This window comes from Stegostoma tigrinum, chromosome 29 (genome assembly GCF_030684315.1).
Source record: "Stegostoma tigrinum isolate sSteTig4 chromosome 29, sSteTig4.hap1, whole genome shotgun sequence".
Classification (NCBI taxonomy): Eukaryota; Metazoa; Chordata; class Chondrichthyes; order Orectolobiformes; family Stegostomatidae; genus Stegostoma; species Stegostoma tigrinum.
The window spans coordinates 7,375,320-7,402,261 of NC_081382.1; the positions used below are offsets into that span (position 1 = coordinate 7,375,320).

At 42.7% G+C, this 26,942-nt stretch overlaps 1 protein-coding gene across 1 annotated transcript in view; it reads left to right on the plus strand.

Moving 5' to 3' along the window:
- The first annotated feature begins 234 nt into the window (after window positions 1-234).
- Window positions 235-26,942, plus strand: part of LOC125465253 (neural proliferation differentiation and control protein 1-like) — a 184,640-nt gene continuing 157,932 nt past the window's right edge. Inside the window, exons 1-5 of the mRNA XM_059638142.1 lie at window positions 235-243; window positions 2,151-2,279; window positions 3,783-3,845; window positions 11,382-11,490; window positions 17,667-17,915. Of these exons, the coding sequence (XP_059494125.1) occupies window positions 235-243; window positions 2,151-2,279; window positions 3,783-3,845; window positions 11,382-11,490; window positions 17,667-17,915 (559 nt within the window). The remainder of the gene's footprint in view (window positions 244-2,150; window positions 2,280-3,782; window positions 3,846-11,381; window positions 11,491-17,666; window positions 17,916-26,942) is intronic.

Consider the following 26,942-nt stretch of genomic DNA (forward strand, 5'->3'; position numbering starts at 1 on the left):
AGATTTCTCCACAAAGAAAATGACAGATATTGCCAATTTCAGAGCTCCCTGGATATCCAGAAGCTTAGAGTGTGAAATAAAATATAAAAAGAGTTTATATCCATCAAAAAGAAGTAAAAAGGTAAAGCCACCACCACAGTCCTCCCAGACAATAGAGCTGTTCTCTCATGAGAAAAACAGAGCGGGACGGAGAGAGATAGAGATGACTGCTGGTGGTTTAACCTGAGGGTCACAATGACTCAGGTAAGGGGGGGAGGTTGAGAAGGAGTGTCCTTCATGGTAATCTCAGCAGATGCAGGAGTTGAATTCATGCTGTTGGCATCACACTGTGTCACAAACCAGCCATCCAGCCAACTGAGCCTATGAGCACAGAAGAGATTTACAAGGATGTTGTCAGGGCTTGAAAATTGCAGCAATAGAAGATGAAAAGGCTGTGGTTGTTCTCCCTAGAACAGATTAACTGAGGGGTGAGATGTATTGAGGGGCTTGAATAAAATGAACAAGGGAGACATTGTTCCTCTAGTGGAGGGGTCAAGGATCATGGGGCACAGAATTACTGAGAAAATTAGAGGGGTCATAAGGAAAATCTATTTTCTCTCCCAGAAAATGGGAACTTTGCTGCCCAGTTTGATAGTTGAGTTGGAAATACTTAACTCATTTCAAAGGAATCCGGACTGGCTCCTGAAGCACTATAACCTGTAAGGCTACAGACCAGGTGCTGGAAAATAGTATTAAAAGGTTTATTCAGCAGGTATAGAACTCTCTCTGTGCTCTAACTTGTCTTTGATATTTTCTATGGTTCTAAAGTCAAGCTTAAAAAGGAAATTGATACATTTTGGGTATCCTGCTTACGTTGTGAATTTTGGTGCAATTGGGGTGCATGCTGAGAACATTTCATCTAAGATTTTTGGCTATGTTCATAAATATAGAGAAGCCTTTGTCAATACCTGGGGCAAGGCTATCCAAATACACAGGGACATGGAACTGTCAGATGGTTGTCAATATCACCTGCTTTACCCAACCAGAAATGCTGGAATCATTCTGTGTTCAAAGGCATTCCTTTGCAATGTTCGGTAATCATTCTGTCATGATTTGATATCTTCAAGCAATCAAACAAAATCTCTCACCTGAAATGAAATCACACAGCACTGAAACTACATCAAGTGCTACATTAACTTGGCTTCAAAGCAGTTAGGAATGTTTGACTGACATCATTACTGATCAACTATCATCAATTCTGAAATTTCAAATCTAATGTTGATTTTGCTTTTTGTGCATCTTCTTTGTAGCTGTAACTTGTGTTCCTCGCTCTGTGCAATCACCCTATGATCTTAATATGTTATGATCCACCTGTACTGCTCATAAAACAAAACCTTTCACTGTACTGAGGTACATGTGATAATAATAACTCAAATCAAATCAAATCATACGAGTGGAGAGAATACTATAAGTTTACAAGACGTTTTCTTTGTTAGCAGAAACATGCCAAGTAGGTTTTCACAGACTAATTGAAGATCTACATCTTAGCCTCTAGCTTACTTTTATCCCTGCAAACATGACAATTTTTCATTATAAAATCAAACCGGCCAAGGGAGATGGTCAACCAGTAGTAGTGTCAATTAATCTCTTAAACAATCTTGAAAAGAAGTGGTTTACAACGACTGAAGTGTTTGTTCCTGTAAGAAAATTGTGAATGGACCCAGAAGAAATAGGAGTTGTGACATTCACAAACACAGCCAGAAATTGCTTGCAAATCTCAGCAGGTCTGGCAGCATCTGTGTGAAGAAAGTAGAGTTAGCTTTTCAGATCCAGTGATTCTTTATCAGAACAGTTAGCAGCTTTTGGAAAAAGTGTTACCTGTCCTGAGGAGGGTCTTGAGATGGGATGGGGTGGTGGGGCAAGTAGGTGGAAAGGAGAGGTGAACAGACAGGTGAAGGCGGAACCTAAGAGAAAGAAAGACAGAGCTATATGAAATGACTAGGCAAAAGAGTTGATTATGGATAGCAGGCCAGGTCAGAATAAAAATCTGAATTGAGATACTAAGAGCCAAAGTAAGAGACAATAGGTGAGCAGGACTGAATATAACCCATATGGGCCTAGGAATAGCAAAGCATGGGTGACTGCGCTAAAAACAACCTTTGCCATAACAGGACTGTTTGAAGGATGGATTAAAAAAATATAGAAGGATGGAATCAGGCTATAAAGTTATTGAACTTGATGTTAAGTGCCACAGACTGCAGGGCTCCCAGGTGGAAAATGAGATGTTTTTCAAGTGGAAGGTGTGTCTGAACCATGGATAGTGAGTAGGAAGGAGATAAATGGTGAGGTGGTACACCTTCTGCAATTGCATAGCAATGTGCCATGGGGGAGGGAGGGGATATTGGGCAATGGAGGAGGAGTGCATCAATGTGTTCCTGTGAAATGCTGACAATGGATCGGAGGGAGACATTTGTCTGGTTATGGCATTTTATTGGAGATGTTAGAAATACGGGCTTACTATCTTTTGCATGTGGAGCTGGTAGGGTGGTAAATGAGGACAAGGGAGACCCTGTCATTGTTCTGGGAGGGAAGAGGAGGGGTGAGGTCCAAAATGCAAGAATGGGTCAGACACGAATAAGGGCCCTGTCAACCACATAGTGGGGAATCCCTGTGGAAGGTGGCATCATCAGAACAGATGCAACAGAGAAAGAGAATCTGGTAGAATGGGATAGATTCCTTATAGAAAGCGGTGTATGAGGATGTATAGTCAAGTTAATTGTGGGAACTGGTTGGTTTGTAGTGGATATTGATGGCTAGTCAATCCTCAGAAATGGAAACAGAGATGTCGAGGAAGGGAACAGAGGAGTCAGAGATAGACCAGATGAGATCAGGGTGGAAATTGGGAGTGAAATTGATAAATTTTTCCACTTCTAGACAAGCCAGGTAGGCAGCACCATTGATGTACTGGAGAAAGAGTTGTGGTTGGGGCCAGAGTAGGATTAGAACAAAGAATGTTCCACTTACCTGAATTAGAGACAGGCATAACCAGGACACATGTGTGTACCCATGGTCATCCCTCTGACCTGAGACAGTGAGGAGTTAAAGGAGAAGTTGTTCAAAGCGAGGATGAGCTTGGCCAGATGGAGGAGGGTGGTGGTTGATGAGGACAGTTCAGGCCTTTTTTCCAGGAAGAAGTGGAGATGCCTGAGACCATCTTGATGGAATATGGACAATTAAATGCATTGTACATCCATGATAAAAAGGAGGTGGCTGGAGCCCATGAACCGGAAATTATGAACTTCTGAAAACTTTCCAAACTTTTTCTCTTTGTGGCCCTATTTTGAGTCTTGAATATTGTCCCAATTCCTCAGTGAGAGCTGTGCGAATGGATATCGGTCTGTTCAAGTGGGGGGTACAGCTGTTTAAACACTTTCAAAATCCCATGGCAACCACTGCTCCCTCAGAACTCGTGACCCTACCATTTCAGCTTGCAAACCCACTCAGGGTCCTGACCCCACTTTGGGAAGCCCTGTCCTAACATGTATGTAGGACAATGGGTCAGAAGGGGGAGACCAGCAAGGTGAGTGTCACACTCAGAGGCACAATCATGATGTTCGGGGAAGCAGATTCAGACGTGAAATGTGCAGGATGTCACACAATTTCAGGTGCATAGATTGTCATGGAAAGTCACCGACATCTCATAATAGCCAATCTCCTGCCAAAAACAGGCAAGATAGGACAGGAGGAAAATACAATGCTTGCTCTTTCTGCAGACACTTGCCACAGCTTTTGCTTTCTTACAGAGAAGCCTTGACTCTTACCTCCATGCCCTTCTACAGTTTCAGGATTTCAACATCAAAAAAAAGGTTTGTTCCTCTTAGGCTCACTGCCAAACAGAACAAGCAATTTCAACCAGTCAGGTAATCAACAAAAGCAGCAAAAAACATCCAAAATGTTTAAACCCAAGGCATCCAGAGCATGCAATAAGGATAGCCACAGGGGAACAGGGATGGTTCACAAATTATTTATTTCTTTATTTGTCCCATTGCCAGCAATCATTTCTTGCACCACTATCATCTGTTGTCATTTAATGTCTCCACCCTATGAGCAATCACAGGAGAATTACAAAACAAAATATGAGGCCACGCCACAGAAAGAGATGTTGGAATAGATGCTTTGCCAAAGAGGTAGATTTCAATCAAAGAATCACAGAATTGCTGCAGCTCAAAATGTGGCCATTCAGAGCACTGTGCTCTGCCAGCCTTCCAATGAGCAATGTACCCAGTACCACTCTCCCAAATTCTCGTATAGCTCAGCAACTTCTTTCTTTTTCAGAGAACAATCCAATTCCCACTGGAATGCCTTAATTGAAGCTACCTCCAGCCTACTCTCTGGCAGCAAATTCTCAATCCTAACCACTTGCGATGTGGAAAGGTTACTCCTCACGCCTCCGCTGATTTATTTGCCAGTTCCAATAATCCTCAATCCTTCCACCAGTGAAGACGGTTTCTCCCTATCCCCTCTATCCAGGCTCCTCATTGTCTTGAATAATTCTTTTAAACTTCCTCTCAGCATTATCTTCTCCAAACAAAACAGTCCTATACTCTTCCAACCTATCTAAGCAACTGAAGTTCCTCATCTCTGCTATGATTCTGATGAAGTTTTTTTCCATGAAGTACAGAATGCACAGTACTCCATTTGAGGCTGAACCAGTGTTTAAACAAGCTCAGCATTACTTTCTTGTTCTCTGTACTTTATGCGCGTGTTAACCGAGCTCTATACGAAGTACAATTTATTAACTGCTCTCTCAACCTCTCCTGCCATCTTCCTTACTTTATGCACTTATTCACCCATGTCCCTCTAGTCCTGCACACCCTTTAGAATTGTACCTTTGGTTGTGTATCTTCTATGTTCTTCCTGCCAAAATGAATCAATTCACATTTGTCTGCATTGAATTTCATCTGCCCCTTCCACTAACTTGTTTATATCATTTAGAAGATCTACACTCTCCTTCTCACAGTTCATAATGATTCCAAGTTTTGCATCAGCTGTAAATGTTAAAATGGTGCTTAATTCACCAAGATCTAAGCCATTGATATATATCAGGCAAAGCAAGGGTTCAACCCTGTGGAAGTCCACTACAACCTTCCTCTAGCCCAAAAAACGTACAGTCACCATTATTTTCTGTTTCCTGTCACTCAGACAATTTGTAATCTATGTCGATACATCCCTTTTATTTTGTGAGCTATAAATTTGCTCACAAGTTTGTTGTGTGGTAATTTATTAAATGCTTTTTGAAGTCCAATGACAATGCCCTGATCATCCCTCTCTGTTAGTTCTTCCAAAGGGCTCCAGGAAGCTTGTTAAACATGGGTGGCATGGTGGCTCAGTGGTTAGCACCTACACCTCACAGCAACAGGAGTCCAGGTTTGATTCCACCCTTGGGTGACTGTCTGCGTGGAGTTTGCACATTCTTCCCCTGTCTGTGTGGCATTCCTCTGCATACTCTGGTTTCTTCCCACAGTCCAAAGATATGCAGGTTAGGTGGATTGGCCATGCTAAATTGCCCATCGTGTCCAGGATGTGTGGGCTAGGTAGAATAGCATTGGGAAAGGCAGGGTGATGGGGTGGATCTTGGTGGGATGCTCTTTGAAGGGTCAATGTGGACTCGATGGGCTCAATGGCCGGCTTCAACCATGTAGGTTTTCTGTGAAGTTTCCCTAAGGAAAATCCATGCTGACTCTGCCATCAACCATATTTCTCCCAAGCAACTACAAATTTTGCCCCAAATTAGTTTTTTCTAATCACCAAGGTTAAATTGATTTACCTCTAGTGGCCAGGTTTATTTGAACAAATTGCAATGTTTACAAATTTCTGATCCTCTCCTTGCATCTCATCCGGACCGCGTGCTTAATTAACTTGAAGCACGGAGAACATATTCAATACGTCTTCCTTATCAATTTAAACCTTTCAAGCATCTGAAGTAGCCCCTTCTTCTCATGACCTTTGCAGCATCATCTTCCTTGGTAAAGACAGATATAAAGTATTCATTCTAAAGGGAGTAAGAAAGAAAAATATGTTGTAAAGTGTATGTCAGTATTTTGAGCCCAGGCAACTGAAAGCACAATTACCATTTGAGAAATTGACATCAGAGATACACAAATTTGTTGGATTATGTTGCTGTGGAGGCAACATGGCAATGAGAAACAAGAGATGGCCAAGGATAGATTACGGCGGAACCAGAGGTAACTTCTTTTTAGAGCAGCAAAAGAAAGCATTGTGAGTAACTCTCTATGCAGTGAAAGCTGAGTTAACATTTCAGGTCCAGTAACACTTCATCAGAACCTTTCTGTTAACATTACTTTCTCTCCACTGATGCTACCAGACCTGGTGAGTTTTTCCAATAATTTCTGATTTTGTTTCTAATTTCCAGCATCCACGGTTCATTGTGATTTTTTTGTGAATAATTCTCTGGCTATGATTAGATACTTAAAAAGGAAAAAAACATGAATGCAGTTCCACTCAGCTGGAGAACAGTGGCAAAGTATTGGAAGATGTTAGTGTGGTTCACTCCATCAAACAGTGCAGAAAAACTGAGAAAGATGAAAAGGAAAAATCTACTTTAGCCAGAGTTCGATAAGATATCATCTGTGACTTCAATTAAAGTCCTGTGGCAGAGGTGGTAATGTAATTAGAGGGACTGAAATACCAAGTTCTGGAAAAGATGGCAAAGCAAAGGAAAGGGAGATTTGCAAGAACAGATAGTCAGGGATGTTGTTTGAAGAAACTGGTGAGGACAACAGATCTGAACAGGGCAGAGACAGCTGCAGAGGAGGGAACCAAGAAATGAAGCTACATGGGAAGGGTAACAGTGAGAGTGAGGGCTCAGAGAGGGCTCAAGGGAAGATAGGAAAGAAACCAGAGAAATGCACATATCAATGGATAAAGTAAGGGGGCAGATAGAGAAGATTACCCAGTGGGTTCAGAGAAGAGAAGGAAGTGGGAAGGGCAGCTAACTGGATGCTCTCAATCTCAGTGATGAAGAGGTTTGCGCACTCCTTGCATTTGCTGGAGATAAAGCTGGGCACAGGGAAGAGAGGGCTTAAGATAGTTTGCACTTAGAGCTTCACATACTACCTCTTTTGTTCTTTCCTTCCCCTTCGCCACACCTGCCTCTCTACTTACATCCAATCTGTTCCATTGTCAACATTTCCCGAGGCATATCAAATCTCATCAATTTTGTTTTGAGACACTTATCTTCTCAGAGATGTTTATTCTGTGTTGTGATCTTGCAAGAGGGACCTAAAATTTGGTGACTTATCAGGTATGCTTACCTTGGAGTATAATTTAAATGAGCATCTTTTTTTTCCACCCCATTCTGAAGAGGGGTTACTGGATGAGAAATAATGATGGTGGTTTTCCTTCACAGATGCTGTCAGGCCTACTGCATACGTGCAGCAATTTCTTTTTATGTTTGTGTCCTCTTTCTATGCTGGCTGACTCCCATTCCCTGAAAGATGCTGAGAAGGTCAGGGGTGAGGCTCGTGATGGAGAAGATGTTTGTGGCCACATTTGATTCCAAGCAAAATGGGAAGCCTGGGAAAGATAGAGACAGCAAGTCAGTGACTGCTGCCAGAGGTGTAATATAACTTAGCATTAGTTTCAAATATACTTCATTTGAGACATGTTAGTCTGGAGGTCAGTGGTTGCGTCTTGATTTGTGTTTTGTATTGGATAGCATGAGTTTGCTCCACCAGGGTGTTTCAATTGACACAACATTTATATTATTTCCCATAACGTAAAAGATAGGGTGTGGATATTGAGGCATCCAACGAGCATTTGTTACAACTGACTACCATGTACCGACACTACATTCCTTAGGCAAATAATGCCTGAGCTGTTATTACGTTATTCATTACAACAGAGGAGTATGCTTCCTATAGAGTGTCATGACTCAAGTGATCTGATTTACAATGGAATATGAGATTTTTATGTGCCTAGGCCACATGCCATGGTACAGTGATGATGTCATGAGCATGTCTCTTAAACTGATACTGATTATGAGACAAAACACAACAGCACAGGTTTGGCTGCTGGCATTCAGGGACAAGTGAAGGGAACACCACCCCTTGCAAATTCTTCTTCAAACCACATGCCATTCTGACTGGGACATATGTTATTCCTCTCTTCCCACCAGCACTGGGGTATACACATAGCATGTGGACTGCAGCAACTCAAGAGGGTAACACAACCTTTTCAAGGGCAATTAGGGATGGGCAACAAATGGTGACCTACTGAGCGATGTCCACATCCCATGAGTTAAAAAAAAACACATTTTGGCGAGAGAAATCTGGTATTCTTTAAGGGAGACATGTGGTTAAAAAGGGTTAGTGTCAGTTAGTCCATTGAAGTTGAGCTTATGTAAATTGTGGGATTCATCAACATAGTCAAATAAGTGAGACCTGTCTTGTCTAGGTCAATTGACCTTTCCTACTTTTGGTGTGATTCTAGAGGATTTAAATCAGCTCAAATGGCAGAGTTTTTGAGGTCTAAGAGGTGGAGAGCCACTTTGTGCAGAGAATTAGACATTGCTGGGTTTACATTGGAACCTAGTGTTCACCCAGACCCAATGCAATGGCATTATGGCTCCTGGAGCCTTGGTTTTTGCTCATAGATTGGATGTGAGCAGAAAGTCCATTTATAAGTACCCTTTGGGTGGGTGGTGGTGAACCAGGTTCTTGAACCAAAGCAGTCCATGAGAGGTGGGTATACAAAACATGATGCCAGAGAGGGCATTCCATGTTTGGACTGGTAACAGTGAAGGAATTGTGAGATAACTCTAAATGAGGATTGTGTGTGCCTCACAGAGGAACTTATAGGTGAAGGTGCTCCCCTGTGTCTGCTGCCCTCATCCTTTGAGGTATTCATGTTCACAGTTATGGTAGGTGCTGTCCGAGGACTCTTGGTTAGTTGTTCGCAGTGATTATTGCCAGACAGAGAGCTTATCTGATCAGGAGGAGGAGAAGGCATTGTCAAAAAATTAGAAATAGCAAGAACTGTAGATGCTGGAGTCAGAGTCTAACACAGTGTGGAGCTGGAGGAACACAGCAAGTCAGGGAACTGGAGGAACACAGCTGGGTCTATGAGGAGAGAAGATAGAAAACACTTCCACACACAAAAGGGTGGTAGAAGTTTGAAATCCTCTTCTAGACACAGCAATTGATGATAGATTTTCATAAGCCAAAGCACGAAAGAAAATGGGACCGAGGTGAGTATGGAGACCGAAAACACAGATCAGCCATGATCTCAAGGAATGACAGAAAGGGCTAGAAGGACTATAAAGCCAGTTCCTGTTCTTATGTTCCCATGTCATGGTGATGATTGGGTGTAGATAAAGTTAGCAGTTTTATCCTGTTTGGCTTTGGATACAAGTTGGCTTACTAACACAAAACAAAGGGTAATGGTCGATGGTCGCCCTTGCGAATGGAAACTTGTTTGAAGTGGTGTTCCACAGAGCTCAGTGCTGGGCCCCCTGCTGTTTGCTTTATACATTAACGATTTGGGCTTAAATGTGTGAGACGTAATTGGGAAATTCGCAGGTGACACAAAAGTTGGCCACAGAGTGGATACTGTAGAGGATAGCTGTGAGCTTCTAAATGATAGAGATTTTTCGGTAGAGTGGGCAGGAAAGTGGCAGATGGAGTTCAGCTCTGATAAATGTGAGGTAATGCATATGGGAATTCAACCATTAAAAAAGAATACATAATAAATAGAAACGTACAAATAGGCAGGGATGATTGTGAGAGATCTTGGTGTGCAAGTGCATAGGTCTCTAAAGGTAGCGGTACAGATAGATAAGGTTGTAAAGAAGGCACATGGAATGCTCTCCTTCATTGGTGGAGATACTGAATACAGAAATAGGGGTATAGCGATGAAACTGTATAAGACATTGGTGAGGCCACAACTGGAGTATTGTGTGCAGTTCTAGTCACCTCATTACAGGAAGGATACAATTGCTCTGGACAGAATACAGAAAATATTTATCAGAATGTTCCCAAGGCTGGAGAATTGTAGCTACGAGGAGAGATTGGAGAGGTTGAAGTTGCTTTCCTTGGAACAGCGAAGGATGAGGGGTTACATGATTGAGGTAAACACAAGTTAAGGGGTACAGACAGAGCAAACAGGAGGAACCTGTTTCCCTTGGCAGAGTTCAAAAACCAGGGGGCATAGATTCAAGTCAAGTGTAGAAGGATTAGAGAGGACGTGAAGAAAAAACATTTTATGCAGAGAGTGGTAGGTGTCTGGAATTTGCTGCCTGAGTTGGTAGTGGAGGCAGAAACCCTAAACTTGTTTAATAAGTACCTGGATCTGCACTTTCAGTGCTTGTAAGCTGCAGCGCTATGGGCTGTGTGCAGGAAGATGGGATTAGAGAGATATATGGATGTCTCTGGGATGGAATGGACAAGATGGTCTGAATGGCCCTTTCTGAGTCGTATTATTCCTGTAACTTGTATGGATAGTCAAATTTCTCAATGTTGTTGAACTGCACCATCTTGGCAAGTGGAAACTATTCCATTTATAATTCTGTGAGTATGACAATATCAGGCTGTTGTTTTACTGGTGGGCCAGCTCTCTCAATTTTGGCACAAGTCCCCAGATGTTAATCAGCCCTTGCCTGTGTGTCACAAGTCTGGCATTAATTAGCCAGTTCTGGAGAAGGTTTATTGGATTCGAAACATTAACTCTGTTACTCTGTTCACAGGTGTTTCCAGACCTACTGAGTTTCTGCAGCATTCTCTGTGCTTGTTTCAAATTTCCAGCAGCCACAGTATTTTGCTTTTAATAAAATGTTGCTTTCTTCTTTATATTGATATTCTTGTGATGATTGTCAGATGAAAAGTTTCAACATTATGTGTATTTTTCAGCAATGCTATAATGTTTTGTCCTAGCTACATGAATGTTGAATATGTGACCATTCAGATGTAAATCTTCATGCATACGTCCTGACAGAACAAAGTCTGCGTACTTGCTGTCTTGAAATAAACACTGCTACTTTGTTTAGCTGTAACTGAGTGGTAGCATTCTCACCTTGACACATTAGGGTTGTGGTTTTCTCGCTTCAGGCAGGAAGCTTCACCACATAATATCAGCTGATGGTCTAACGCAGTATTGAAGGAGTGCTGTTGGATGAGATATTAAGCTAAGAATCTGTGCACCCTCTCAGATGGAGGTAAGAGCTCCCACAGCATTATTTTGTAGAAAGGCCGATGAAGTCATCCCCAGTGTCCTGAGCAACATTTAGCCCTTAGCCAAAATCTCAGGAACAAACTATCTGGTTATACCACATTGCAGTTTGTGGGGTCTTGCTGTGTGAAAGTTGATTGCTGTGTTTTCTACGCCAGCGGTTTTTAACCAATGGCTACGGCAGGTTGACTATTGCTGTGAAATTCTTTGCACAGCGGCTTCTGATATCACACATCAGGGGATGCCTGTGTTTGATTCTTGTCTCAGGCAACTGTTTGTATTTCTCCCTGTGTCTGCGTGGGTTTCCCCTAGGTGCTCCAGTTTCCTTCCACAGTCCAAAGATGTGCAAGTTAAGTGGACTGACCATGCTAAATTGCTCATAGTGTCTGTGGAAGTGCAGGCTAGGTGGGTTACTCAGGTAATGCAGGGTTATGGGCAGGGGGAGGGCTGGGTCTGGGTGGGAGGGTCGATAGGCCAAATGGCCTCCTTCCACAGTGTGGGGATTCTATGATTCTACTGTCTGATGATTATTACTGGGCTGTCAGCTGCTAAGCTGGTATATCTCACAGACATTTTCAGCTGTCTGAATGAGCTAAATGTTTAAATGTAGGGGAAGAATGAGATGACCCTGTTCATCATAGATAAACTTCAAACTTTCAGATCAAAACTGGGTCTTTGTTGAGAGACAGTGGCAGGGGATTCACTTGAGATGTTTCCATTGATGCCGTCAACAGTAGATGCAGCTGTCAAAGTGCACAGCTTCAAATTCAACAACTCTGCAAAAGAAATTCAATTCTATTTTCTCTCAGTAAAGGAGCAGCACGGTTGCTCAGAGGTTACTACTGCTGCTTCACAGCGCTAGGGACCCGGGGTTCAATTCCAGCCTTGGGTAACTATCTGTGTGGAGTTTGTACATTCTCCCCGTGTCTGTGTGTGTTTCCTCTGGGTGCTCCGGTTTTCTCCCACAATCCAAAAGATGTGCAGAGTAGTTAGACTAGCCAGAGATAATGGGAACTGCAGATGCTAGAGAATCCGAGATAACAAAATGTGGAGTTGGATGAACATAGCAGGCCAAGCAGCACCTGCACTTCCCAGTTGCAAACCATTTCAACTCCCCCTCCCATTCCTTAGATGACATGTCCATCCTGGGCCTCCTGCAGTGCCACAACAATGCCACCCGAAGGTTGCAGGAACAGTAACTCAAATCCCGCTTGGGAACCCTGCAGCCCGATGGCATCAATGTGGATTTCACAAGCTTCAAAATCTCCCCTTCCCCTACTGCATCCCAAAACCACCCAGCTCGTCCCCGCCTCCCTAACCTGCTCTTCCTCTCACCTACGCCCTCCTCCCACCTCAAGCCGCACCTCCATTTCCTACCTACTAACCTCATTCCGCCCCCTTGATCTGTCCGTCCTCCCTGGACTGACCTATCCCCACCCTACCTCCCCACCTAAACTCACCTCTACTGGCTCCATCCCTGCCCCTTTAACTTGTCTGTCTCCTCTCCACTTATCTTCTCCTCAATCCGTCTTCGATCCGTCTCCCTCATCTCCTTATTTATTTCAGAACCTTCTACCCCTCCCCCTTTTCTGATGAAGGGTCTAGGCCCAAAACGTCAGCTTTTCTGCTCCTAAGATGCTGCTTGGCCTGCTGTGTTCATCCAGCTCCACTCTTAGGTGGATTGGCCATGCTGAAATTTCCCATAGTGCCCAGGGATGCTTAGATTAGGGGGGTTAGACAATGGGAAATGCAGGGGTGGGGGAGTGGATCTTGGTAGGATGCTCTTTGGAGGGGCGCTGTGAACTTGTTGGGCCGAATGGCCTGTTTCCACACTGTGGTGATTCTATGAACAAATGTGCAAGAGGATGACTGGATATGTGATCCATTTAGTTCACTGTCTTCTGACTCATCACAAAAGCTGATGTTAAAAGGAGAAGAGGAATACACAGGCTTATGGATGGATCACACAATGAAGCTGAAGTTTGGAGAAGTGTCTCTGTACATGTTTTAGCAATACTTGAATATCTGACCATGCTATTACTGTACTCATACCATTTTCAACAACACATTCATGCAAGTCAGCATTTACAACACTGCAGTATATGAGAAACAGGAGGGCATGCTTGGCACTTGGGTGGCCCTCTCATCAACTCATCTCCAGATCAAAAGGCTCTGCGCACACCGGCAGGACCAGGTTTGCCCAGTACATTGCAATTTACTTGATGTTGTGTTTTACTCTATTTACTGTTCAGGATTTGTTAGAAATAGTTCTGTTGAGCAGATTTTAGAAACGTATCTATGCTCACAGTCAAGGGAAGTGCACTGATTGCCAGGGGGCTTGAAACATTAATACTGTCGATCCTTAGAATCCCTACTGTGTGAAAGCAGGCCATTCAGCCCACACTGACCCTCTGAAGAGCATCCTAACCAGACTGAGTCCCCTTAACCCTTTCCCCGCATCTCCCATGGTTAATCCATCTAGCCTGCACATCCCTGGACACTATAGGCAATTGAGCATGACCAATCCACCTTTGAGTTTGTGGAAGGAAATCAGATTATCCAGAGGAAAACCACACGGGCATGGGGACAATATGCAAACTCCACACAGACAGTCGCCCAAGGCTGGAATCGAACCCGAGTCTCTATCACTGTGAGGCAGCAATGTTAACCACTGAGCTACTGTGCCACCTTTTAATGTGTTGTATGCACAATGTCGCAAACCACTCTAGCAAGGCTGTAAAAATAGTAATTCCAAGCAAATGTGATGCTCTTCAGCAATCAACTCAGCTGAGAAAAACGAGTGCATCACGGAATTGTTTGTCTCATTGAAACGTGTCTTGATAATGCAAGATGTTGAGAACCACTGTTCTACATTAAAACTGTGCTATACTTCAAAAAATACTTTGCTGGCTGTGAAGAGCTCTGGGATGTCCTGAGGTTGTGTCAGGTACTATATAAATGCAACTAAATTTTTCTGTGCTCCACTCTTGTGCATCCCAACAGTTTTTTTCCCCTCACTTGTGGCATGTGGCTGGATGGCCAACATTTCTTGCCCATCCCTAGTTGCTCTTGAGAAAGTGGAGGTGCCGTCTTCTTGAAGCACTGCAGTTCACCTTCTGTGACTCGATCCACAATGCCATGTGGGAGGAAATTCCAGGATTTTGACGCAGAGACACTGAAGAAACAGTGATCTATTTCCAAATCAGAATGGCGAATGGCTTCGAGGGGAACTTGAAAGTGGCAGTGTTCCCATACACCTACTGCCCTTGTCCTTCTAGATGACAGTGGTCATGGATTATGAAGGTGCTGTCAGAGGGTCATTGGTGAATTTCTGCAGAGCAATTAGTAGACAGTACACATTGCTGTTACTGAGCATTAGTGTGGAGGTTGTGGATGCTTGTGGATGTAGAGCCAATCAAACGGGCTGCGTTGTTCTGGATGGTGTCAAGCTTCTTGAGTGTTGTTGGAGCTGCGCCCATCCAGACAAGTGGGGAGTAGTCAATCACACTCCTGATTTGTGCCTTGTAGATGATGGACAGGCTTTGGGGAGTCAGGTAATCGGTTACTCGCCAAAGTAGTCCAAGCCTCTGACTTGCTTTAGTAACCACTGTGTTTATGTGGTGAGTCCAGTTGAGTTTCTGGTCAATGATAAACCCCAACATGTTGATAGAGGGGCATTCAGTGATGGTAACACATTGAATGTCAAGGGGTGGTGGTTAGATTTCTGTTACTGGAGATGGCCATAGCCTGGCATTTGTGTGGCACAAATACGACTTGCCACTTGTCAGCCCAAGCCTGGGTATTGTCCAGATCTCGTTGCATTTGAACATGGACTGTCTCAGTGTCTAAGGAGTCCTGAATGGTGCTGAACATTGTGTAATTATCGGCAAACATCCCCAGTTCTGACCTTACGATGGAAGGAAGGTAAGTGATGAAGTGGCTGAAGAAAGTTGGGCTAGGACACAATATTAAGGAACTTTGCAGAGATGTCCTGGAGCTGAGATGACTGACCTACAACAACAACAACCATCTTCCTGTGTGTCAGGAATGGCTCCAACCAGCAGAGAGTCTGCCCCCTGATACCCACTGGTTCCAGTTTTGCTTGGGCTCCTTGATGCCACACTCAGTCCAATGTAGCCTTGATGTCAGGGACTGTTATTTTCACCTCACCTCTAGAATTCAGCTGCTTCATCCATGATTGAACCAAGGCTGCAATGAGATCAGGAAGTGAGTAGCCCTGGCAGAATCCAATTGGGGTATCACTGAGCAGGTTATTGTTGAGCAGGTGCTGCTTGATAGGACTGTTGTTGACACCTTCCATCACTTTATGAATGATCGAGAGTAGGCAGAATGACAGTAATTGGCGAGGTTGGATTTGTCCTGCTTTTTATGTACAAGCCATATGAGGGCAATTTTCAACATTGTTGGATGGATGCCAGTGTTGTAACTGTACTGGAACAGATTGGTTCAGAAAGCATGCTGGCCCTACCCAGAGAGGCATTGGTGTCTTCAAGGAAGAGGTCATAAAGGAATAAAGCAAAAATTTTAAAAAACTAATGGAAAATGCTTTTCTTACCCAGCAGGTGAGACAGCATCAGTGGAGAAAGGAACAGAGTTAACATTCTATGTCAATGACCTTTCCTCAGTACCTGAAATATTAGGTGCCTCTCTCTCGCCCCATTAATGTTGCCTAACAGATATTTATAGGGATCAGACAGGAAAGTGGAGTTAAGGCCACAATCCGATCAGCCATTATTGAAAGGTGGAACAGGTTCAACTGTGGAGCTAAACCATCTACTCCTGCTCCTATTTCTTATGACTTTATGATTTGAGTATTTGCAGCATATTCTGCCTTTAAAGTATGAGTCATTTACAGCACAGAAGATTGCCTTTTGGGACAGGGTCTAGACTGGCTCTCTGTGATCCAAAGTCAGTCCCACTGTGCTACTTAGTCCCTTTGGCCGTTCATGCTCGTTTCTGTCCAGTGTTCATGCAGTTTCCTTTGGAAATCCTTGATCCTTTCATCTTTTAAGAATCTATCCTACACCCCACTCTCTATCCTGCGGCAATCCCTCAACACTCAAATAAAGTATACCCACTGAGAAAACAACAGGAATTCATAGTTATAAATAAGATAACACAGTGTGGAGCTGGAGGTAGCCAGGCAGCATCAGACGAGCAAGAAAGCTGACATTTCAGGCCGGGACTCTTCTTCTGAGAAAGGGTCCTGACTCACAATGTGAGTTTTCCTGCTCCTCTGATGTTGCCTGCCCTGCTGTGATCCTCCAACTCCAACATCAGCAGTTCTTGCTATCTTTGAGGAATTCACAGTGCTTTGTGAACTGAAATCATTCGCACTACAATAACCTCAGTTGAGGATATTTTTCATTGTTGAACAGCAGTCCTATCGCTACACAAGAGGATATAATCTTTGATTTTAATGCGAGGAAATAATGATGACTAGGAGGTAATAGCGGCCAGCAAGTAGTAGTAACAACAGGGCATATAATAGTCAATGGTAGTCACAATGATAACAACCAGGAATGATAATAATGGCTGAAAAAACAGTAATACTAATCACAGCAACCCATAGTAATGTTAATCCTAACAACAAGTGGAGAATAATACCTCCCATGAACAACAATGATATTCATAAGAACACCCATGAATAAAATTAATAGTTATAGCAACAATTAGAGTATAAAATAATGAAGCAGTGTTGATGTTAGTTGCCTTTTCCCTAGGATGGAGGGGGGTTTCTACAGTAGGGGACACATTTTTAAGATGAGGAGAGAGATTTTAAAAAGACATGGAGGCAAATCTTGTACTCAGAATGTGGTTTCCGTGTGGAATGACCTTCCTGAGTCAGTGCTGGATGTGGGTGCATTTACAACATTTAAAAGATATTTCGATAAGTACATTAAAAGGAAATGTTTGAAGGGATGTGGGCTAGGAGCAAGCAATTGGAATTAGTTTAGTTTGAGGATAATGGTCATTGCGGACTGGTTGGACCAGAGTCTGTTTCCGTGCTGAATGACTCTTGACCCTTTGGGAGACAATAATAAACATAACCACGAAAAGTAGTATTGATAATTAATAATAAGTAATTATAAGAAGCTGGAATAATAATGGAAACAATGATAAAACTACTAATCATAATATCAGGAATGACAATAGTGTCTACGCACAATAAAATTACTAAGAACCCCTGTTAAAAGCAATGAGCAATGATATACATTGCCCACACAACATCTCCTCTGGCTCCCTGTCACTCAATATGAGTTCTGAAGAAGGGTGACTGGACCTGAAATATTAACTCTGATTTCACTCCACAGACACTACCAGCCCTGCTGAGCTTTTCCAGCAATTTCTGCAAACGTCACTGTCACTCAAACCGGTGTCTTCAGCGGCCCCGCCCCGCCAGCCGGCGCATTGACCCGCAGAACGTGCTGACGCATTGGGCGTGCCGGACGTCAGGCGCGTGTTTTGGTTGCGTAGCGACGGGGCGGCGAGCGGTTGTCGAGTTGTCCGTCAGCGCAGGCGGCAATGGTGCCAGATCCCTGACCGTGACCGGCCTCGCCTGTCCTACCATGCGGCAACAGTGATGGTGGCTGTACCACGGAGTCCCGGAGGCAGGCCGAGCGCCCGGGCCGTGCTGCTCGGAGCTCTGGCGCTGCTGCTGAGTCCGGCAGGTGAGTGTCAGCGGCTGGCGGTTTGGGTGGAGAAGCAGGGAGCGGCTCGGGCTGACTAAGTGACTGACCCCACTGAACCCCGGCTCCGGCTGACGGACTGATCGATCACCGGCTCTTGCTGACTGACCCGAGGGACCGCCGGGCTCCGGCCAGTAGACTGATCGACCCCCTCTTGGGTTGACCGACTCCCGGGCCTAGTGCTGGGTATCAGTGACCGGTGGTGGGAGACTAAGGAGCGGCTCCGGCCCATTTTGAGTGACCAACCAAACTCCGGGCTCGCTCCGGCCAGCCAGTTGGATGACTGACCGCCCCAAGCCCAGTCTCCGGAGAACCTGTGTAAACAGTAAAAACCGAAAGAACTGCGGATGCTGTAATTCCGGAACAGAAACAGAAGTTGCTGGCAAAGCTCAGCAGGTCTGGCAAAGTCTGTGTAGAGAGAAATCAGAGTTAATGTTTCGGTGACCCTTCCTTAGTTCTGGGTAAACATTGTCGGCGGAGACAGGAGAGTTTAAAGCGGAATGACCCTGAAGTGGTGGTCATTTAATACAGCTCTTTCCTGGGGAAACCTTAGAATTATTTGTAAATGTGTATTTCCAGGCGTTAAAACGGCAGTAGCATAAATCATTAAAAAGAAGTTAAACATGAATTTAAAATGTAATGCATCCTGCAGTGGTTTACTGGAAGGCAGTGAATTATAAACGTGGAATTGACGCATGTTTAATTTGACTGTTAACAGTCTGAACTAACTTAAAACCAACTCCGTCAAAAATACCTATTTAATATATCTGTTTCGTTGTTTATATTTCCCCCAGCGAAGAGTATTAAGACTAATTCAAAATGTATAATTTCTCGGTTTGCAACTGGAATATTGGAAATGAAAACAAACTGGAACAATAGTGCAACAACTATTGGATGTATTCTTCATAAATAGTGAATTTTGGTCCGTTAGGAACAATTTGTAATTGTGCTTACAGGTGTTAGATATGCACTAGGTCAGAATAGTCTGAAGCCACTGACAAATCAACGCGTCAACTCAAAATGAAGCGGTACTCATATGCAATAGAAATAAACAATCGGTAAAGGGGAAGACGCAAGATCATAAGTCCAAACCTTCCTTATTAAAATAATGCTTTATAGTAAATTTTTGTTACGGTAGATTGGGAATGATTTCTTAATGTACTTTTGCATATTGGTAGAAATGAAAATAAATGTTTTTGAATAGGGAATATGTTGTCCTTGGTTTAGTGCTTGTGTGGTAGAAAAAAATGCCTTGTGCTCATATGTTTTCAGTTAAAGAAAATTTGCTTATACTTTTTCATTCTGAATTTGAACTTAACTATCGATATATTATGGTTTCTCTCCATGCATTTTAACAATGTAACTTTATTAGTAAGAAATGCTGTGAATTGTTGAATTGAATTTTATTAAGTTTTTACCATACTGTTTGAAGAAATGGTTATTATCGGGGGCATGCTTTCTCTTCAATGTATTCTGTGTAACAGTTACTATTACTGCAGTACATTCATTATGTTGAGACTTGTTTAAGACTGAACCAAAAAAAATTAAATTCTGTATTTGGCAAAGTTAGAACTAAGATTGTTTTTTGAAACTTATTTAACAATTTCATATAATTGGTTGAAAGTTGTGTATTATACATTTACTACTTTCACGTTAATTCTAAATTTGCAGTTTCATTAGAACTGTAGATATCTTAGTAATATTAGTTCTTCACCTGTTTTGATTTGACGAGAGATACTTTTTTCACGGCATGCCTTCTGAAGTGTTTATCAGGTTTGTGGGGGAAATTGACATTTACCCAGAAAATGGCAAATGAAGGAGCACGAATACGCAAATTATAACGTATATGATAAAATTTAAGTTTAGATTGCATACCAGGAACAGAATAATAACAGTAATTACCATATATGACAATTCATATATTTCATGAAATAAAGCACAGTTGCACGCTGTGTTTTTCTTGTGGGTGTATTGAAATTGAAAGATACAAAGCACTTCTAAACTTATTGTGGATTTTAATTTAGTGGGAATGGTGTTTTTCTGGTGACTGATAATGATTAATGAGCACCTATAGCCTAATATTTGTTATAAGATTCAGGGGGCTTTACTGTTATTAGAAGGGTGGCCCTGATTGGACCTCTGCAGAAATACATTGGACAAGTTTTTAATTTACATCTTTTGTAAGTTTTGTGTGTCTTGTGTTGTGAAGACCTGACCTTTGATAATGGATCTCATTGACTATAAGTCCTGAGTTGTGAGGAATGAGCTGAATTATTAATCTATTGAGTTACTGTGATTTATTTATGACATTTCAGCTCATGTGTCACCAGTCTTTGCTGTTTCTTTAAATTCTTAGCATGCGCTGACATTTTTATTTGAATAAAAGATATTTTCAAGCTGGGAGGAAGACCAAGTTGAATAAAAGGGTGTTGATGGTAAGGATGAGGGCGGTCGCGTTTTGGGTATTCCATGATCTTGCCTGCATTGGTGATGTTTGTGTTCATCAAAGCAAGAGATGTTAGAGAGTGGAGTGCTTTTCCATATTATCACCTAGTGATAGCTTTCTGTAGTTGTACAAGTGCAGAGTCAGCTGTATTATCGTTGCATCTGGTATCTCTGAAATTCCCAGAAATATTAGTACTGGAGGAGCTCCTTGTTTGAATGGTTCCACGGCGGTCTTCAACGTTCATCTGCTCAGGCAGGTGCAGCATTGTTTCACTGTTGTTTGAAGGGCTGAAATTTTTCATAGTACTCTGAAGTGTCAGATTTGATTATGTGCTCCAGTTCTGGAGAGGTTTTTGAACACAGAGCCTTCTAACTGGAAAATGTGCACTATCAAGTGAGACAAAACTGCTTCTCTATGACTTTTTCTATTCTGTGTTAAAAGTGTGGCTTATTAAAAGAACATTGAGCAAGGTAGCAGCATTATTTTTCCTTCTATCCCAAAGATACTAGTTAAGATTTCATAAATGAAGGCAATGCTTTGTAGCAATCCAAGTGGCTATTTGTTATGTTGCTTTTGAATTACATTTTTTTTGTGAACAGTGTCTGATGCAAGTTTGATCTGTTTAATTAAACAAAGTTGTGGTCCATTCTAAAATACAGATGTCTAAATTACCAAAATGTTGATAGCTTGCAATTAGAAACCACAAGTTTATTTTGTTTCTCCTTTCTCCTTTTCCATTCAAACCAACAATGTATTTGTATTTTTTTTGAGATCAGTTTTCTCAGCACAAGCCAGAAATTGTGATGAAAATTTCCAGGCTCAAAAACCAGGTTGCATTTTTGACCTGTTGGACGTGTGGTTTTCCTGTCAATCCTCCAATTGTCGATCATATGCTGGGTTCCCAGTGTTGCAGGAATGGTTCACTTGCTGTTTGTTTTTCTCAAAGTCAAGTTGCCCGTTATTAATGTTATTGGCTGACTGCCAGGAGTCATCTCAGAGTGGCTTGGTGAAGATTTTCTCTCTTTTTTTTTTAAACATGCTTGGCATCGGCTCTGCACTTCCCTTGAGAGTGATGGATGAGATGAGAAACTTGCTTTACCTCTGCCTCGTGGTATTGCATTGCCTTTCCTACTACATTAGCTAGAAACCTGTGTCTCTATGTGAGGAAAGTGAATGTTGGATTGTAACATCTTGCATGCTTTCATTAACCGGTTTCTTTAAAGAAATGCTTAATGATTTATAATAGTTAGAGTAGAAAGACATTATACACTTATTAGTGCTGAAAATAACCTTATGTATGTCTGGAATATAGTGCCCTATTCTGGTCATCACATTTCAGATTGGACATTGAAACGTTGGTAGAATGCTGAAGAGATTCACTAGCAAGGCTCCAGGGATGAGAGATTAGTTACATTGATAGTTGTGCTCTTCTTAGAGCACAGAAGGCTGAGAAGACTTCAAATATCTTACGATTATGAAGGGTTTATAAAGATTGAAGAAAGAAACATCAATGATTGATCATGAGAGGACACATTTTAGGTGACAAAAGTTGTATTTTTGTGTAACAAATGTCAAGTGCTTTGAATATTTTGCTGAATGGGATGGATACCAGTTCAGTGGTAGCCCTCAGAAGGAACTTGAATAGCTACTTGACGGAACTGACAGCGAAAGAGGAGGGGAGAGGATCTAATGCAATTACTTCCTGTGTGTGTGTGTGCGTGTGCATGTGCCCATGTCCATACCTGATGGGCTGAATGGCTTCCATTAGTGCTTCATTCTTCAATGATTCTAAAGCTGTTTGATACAACAAGGCCAGCTGGAAGGGAACAGAAAGAAAAAACTTGCAGTAATGCAGCATCTTTCATATCCTCGACACATCACAAAACTTCATTATTTATATTATTTTCATAAGAAGTAGATTATTTTTTAGTGCTGCTGTTTTATTAGTAAATGTAACAGCCATTATGTGACCAAAAAGGCCTTAGAACAGCAAATGAATGACCAGATAATTTGATTTTATTGATATTTGAGAGGGGCAGTCTGTCAAAGCAACACTTCTTTTGAATAGTACCATGGCACTTTTGTCTTCACCTATGCAGACTGTGCATCAGTTTATGGTAGCATTCTAGAGAAAGCACCTCTGATAATCCCTCGATTATTGTTTTGAAGCCTAGGTCGTATGTATTTACACTTGAATCCATCATTTTCCTAACTTCTAAGGTTATATTAATCAGATATGAATTTTCAAATAATTATGCAATATAACCATGTATTTTATCTCTGATACAAGGTTGGACAGCTAACATGTTGATCTGTTGAAATCTTCTTTTTGTTTGCACTTACTCAAGCTCCCACCAATACATTTGTGAACTTTCATTTGTCTTTTCACTCAAATAGTTTGCATCCTCAAGTCTGAAGGCTGCATTCCGAATCCCATTGAATCCTTGATTACACTGCCCATCTACCATCAGACTTGGTTTGACCGTGATGAACAGCCCTATATCTGTCGCTCCATGATCAAATCCTTCTCATCTTTCAGGATCTCCATCCATAGAAAGGAATTCCAACACCCTTTGGTCACCGTTCTAATACCTTGCCAGCAAGCTGGGATAAAAGTCAACTATGTACGTGTCTGCTGCCATTTGCATTGTAGCATGCACTGTGGTATACCATATTATATTGAGAGAGACACTTCATTGGCATGCTCAAATTAGGCTCCAAAGTGGGAGAACTGGCATTGAAATGGACATTGGTACTGCTTGCGTAAAGAAGGCTCCTTTACAGCCCTCTGTCTGGCCTGGAGCAGCTTTTCCCATCCCCTCAGTCCTTTGACCTCCCCTTAGCTGTTCATGGCTTCTACCTTTGCTCAATTCTTGATTATTATTATTAGTATTATTAGTATTATTATTTCATGGGGTGAAGGCATTGCTGGACAGACCAACATAAATTGCCCAGCCATAAATGTCTAGAGGACAGTTAAGAGTCATCACATTGCTGTGGATCTGGAGTCACTTGCTGGCCAGATCAGGTAGGGTTGGCAGTTTCCTTCCATAAAGGACATTAGTAAACCAGATGGGGTTTTCCTGACAATCGACGATGGACTCATGGTAATCATTAGAACCTTAATTCCAGACTTTTTATTTCAGTTGAATTCACATTCCACCATCTGCTGTGGCAGGATTCAAACCTGGGTCTTCCACTCCCATACACCTCAGATGTCCTCGTTTTTAAGGGCCACAACTTAACTGGCACACAGATGCGCACACGGATGCATGTCAAGAACCCAGCAATAACAACCAAAAAAGAATCCGCCTTGTCCACGCCATGCTCCCCTCCAGCCCCACCACACCTGGCACTTTTCCCTGCAACCGCACGAAGTGCTCTACCTGCCCCCACACCACCTCCCTCACCCCCATCCCAGGCCCCAAGATGACTTTCCACATCAAGCAGAGGTTCACCTGCACATCTGCCAATGTGGTATACTGCATCCACTGTTGGATGAATGGATACAGTCAGAGCAGGCAGTTTGGCAATGCAAAAATCACAACACTTTCAAGGATCGAGGTTAAGAAACCGCAGTCTGACATTTTTTATTAGCATTTCAGCAGAAATTTTTAGGTTTTGACTGCTGGGCTGAAAGTCAGATGCACAGACCTCTTGGAGCATACTGAAATTTGACTGGGATGAGACTACATTGCAAGAGGAGAGGTGATAGCTTAGCGGTATTATCACTGGACTGTTAATCCAGAGACCCAGTTAATGTTCTGGGGAGAGTTAATATTCTCTGACTGTATCCATTCATCTAGACATCTAGTGGTCGCCTCTACATCAGGGAAACCCAGCGGAGGCTTGGGGACTGCTTTGCAGAACACCTACGCTAGGTTCGCAATAAACATCTGCACCTCCCAGTGGCGAGCCATTTCATCTCCCCTTCCCATTCCTTAGATGACATGTCCATCCTTGGCCTCCTGCAGTGCCACAATGATGCCACCTGAAGGTTGCAGAAACAGCAACTCATATTCAGCTTGGAAACCCTGATACCGTTGGGCTGCAATGTGGATTTCACAAGCTTCAAAATCTCCCCTCCCCCTACCGCATCCCCAAACCAGCCCAGCTCATCCCCGCCTCCCTAACCTGTTCTGCCTCCCACCTATCCTCCTCCTCTCCTACCTCACACGGCACCCCCATTTCCGACTTCCTAACCTCATCCTGCCCCCTCGACCTGTCTGATCTCGCTGGACTGACCTATCTCTTTCCTGCCTCTCTGCCCTCACTCACCTTTACAGGCTCCATCCCCGCCTCTATAACTTGTCTGTCTCCTCTCCAGCTATCTTTCCCTCTATCCATCTTTGATCTGCCTCCCCGTCTCCCTATTTATTTCAGAACCCTCTTCCCCTCCCCCATGATGAAGGGTCTAGACCCAAAATGTCAGCTTTCCTGCTCGGCCTGCTGTGTTCATCCAGCTCCACACCTTGTTATCTCCGGATTCTCCAGCATCTGCAGTTGCTATTATCTCTCCCCAGAACGTTAACTGGGTCTCTGGATTAACAGTCCAGTGATAATACCACTAAGCTATCACCTCTCCTCTTGCAATGTAGTCTCATCCCAGTCAAATTTCAGTATGCTCCAAGAGGTCTGTGCATCTGACTTTCAGCCCAGCAGTCAAAACCTAAAACACACTGCTGAAATGCTAATAAATTTGTCAGACTGTGGTTTCTTAACCTCGATCCTTGAAAGTGTTGTGATTTTTGCATTGCCAAACTGCCTGCTCTGACTGTATCCGTTCATCTAGTTTCATTTTTCACCTCTCCCGTATCAGCAAAAGGAACTTTTGGACGTTTTCAGAGATTCTCCAATGAGCTACTGCTGTTGCATTCTCAAGTTGCCTCAACTCCCTCAGATGGTGTGCAGTTTACTTTCAGTATTATCATCTTGTCTTAAACCAAACCCAGCTTTGGTTTTAGTGTTCTCCTCCTGCTGCACTTTTGCTCTGAGCCTCTGACCTCCTTCTGTAAGCCCATCCTGTTTACTTGGGTCTAGTATTTTGAAGGACTTTTCTTTTCAGTCATTCCTTTGGTCATTGCTCTTAGTTCTTCTCCAGTGCTGTTTGCTGGCTGTGATTCCAAGCAGTGATTTACCTTCAGTTAAAATAATATTATCAATCAGGTTGTCAGAATTGTTTTTCTCAGTTATGATTTAGCTGAGAAATCATTCTTGAATATAAAGTATGCTGTTTTCGAGCTACTGATTAATTATTCTCCCTCCCCTCTCTAAGTGGCTGATTTCTAATGGCTCTTAAGAATTTTGCCCTCTGAATATTGCCAGCAGCAGTTTAGGATTCCAGTAATACTGTATTAAGTGTACTTTTATGACACCAGTACACTTACCCTGTGATATGTTTGCGTATTTGCTAGGATACAGCACGCATGTATTGTCTTGATGTTTAAATGTTATCTGCAGATTGTTCAGTAAAGCATAAAAACTGTTTACGGTTTAATTCTATCCAGTGTACTAGCAAAGATCCTGCATTGTATGCCATTTAAGACCTTTGAGTGTTGCACTGACTTCTGGAAAAGTGATTAATTTTTTGTTTCCTGCGGTACGTAGATGTATGAAATGAAAGAGCATGTGACATACAGAAAGCTGTGAAGTCAGCTTAAATACACAGTATTGGAGTTGGATGGACAGGCAGGTCTAAGTAACTTCTCCCCTTAAATTGATGGTAATATTGTTTGTCGCTGATGGTAAACTTGCTTCTGGCATTGATCTTGGAGCCCAATACAAACCGGTTTGACTAGTTCCTCATTGTATCTGTTTGAATTTACATGATGTATGCGCACAGATTGGGTGTTACATTTTAGCCTGATGATGTCACCTTTTACTTTAGGAATACGTTTTCTAACTGCATAATATTTGGATAACAAAGTAATCAGGTCCAATGACATAGCTTCCATTAATTTAAACTACTCTCTTCTCCTCCCTGCAATTCTGTCTGCCTCCATCCCACTCTTAGTGCATTCCAGATCCTAAAAACCAGTGAGGTTACTTTGAGGTGATAATGGGAACTGCAGATGCTGGAGAATCCAAGATAACAAAGGGTGAAGCTGGATGAACACAGCAGGCCAAGCAGCATCTTAGGAGCACAAAAGCTGACGTTTCCGGCCTAGACCCCTCATCAGAGAGAGGATGAATTGTCTAGGCCCGAAACGTCAGCTTTTGTGCTCCTGAGATGCTGCTTGGCCTGCTGTGTTCATCCAGCTTCACCCTTTGTTATCTAGGTTACTTTGAGGTTCTCCACTTCAACTTCTCCCCTTGCCTGAGGTGTAGTAACCATCAGTTCTCTGTCTGAAGAGAGAGCAGACATATGGTCTTCTGGAACTGTGGCAACTTATTGTTTTTGGAGTGTGTTGGTTAGGTCAGCAGGTTGGTCAGCTGATTTGCAATGCAGCGCGATGCCAACAGCATTTGCTCAATTCCGACACTGGCTGAGGTTACTGTGAAAGAATGTCCTTCATAATCTCTCCCCTTGCCTAGGCATGGTGATGTGCTGGTTAAATCGCCAC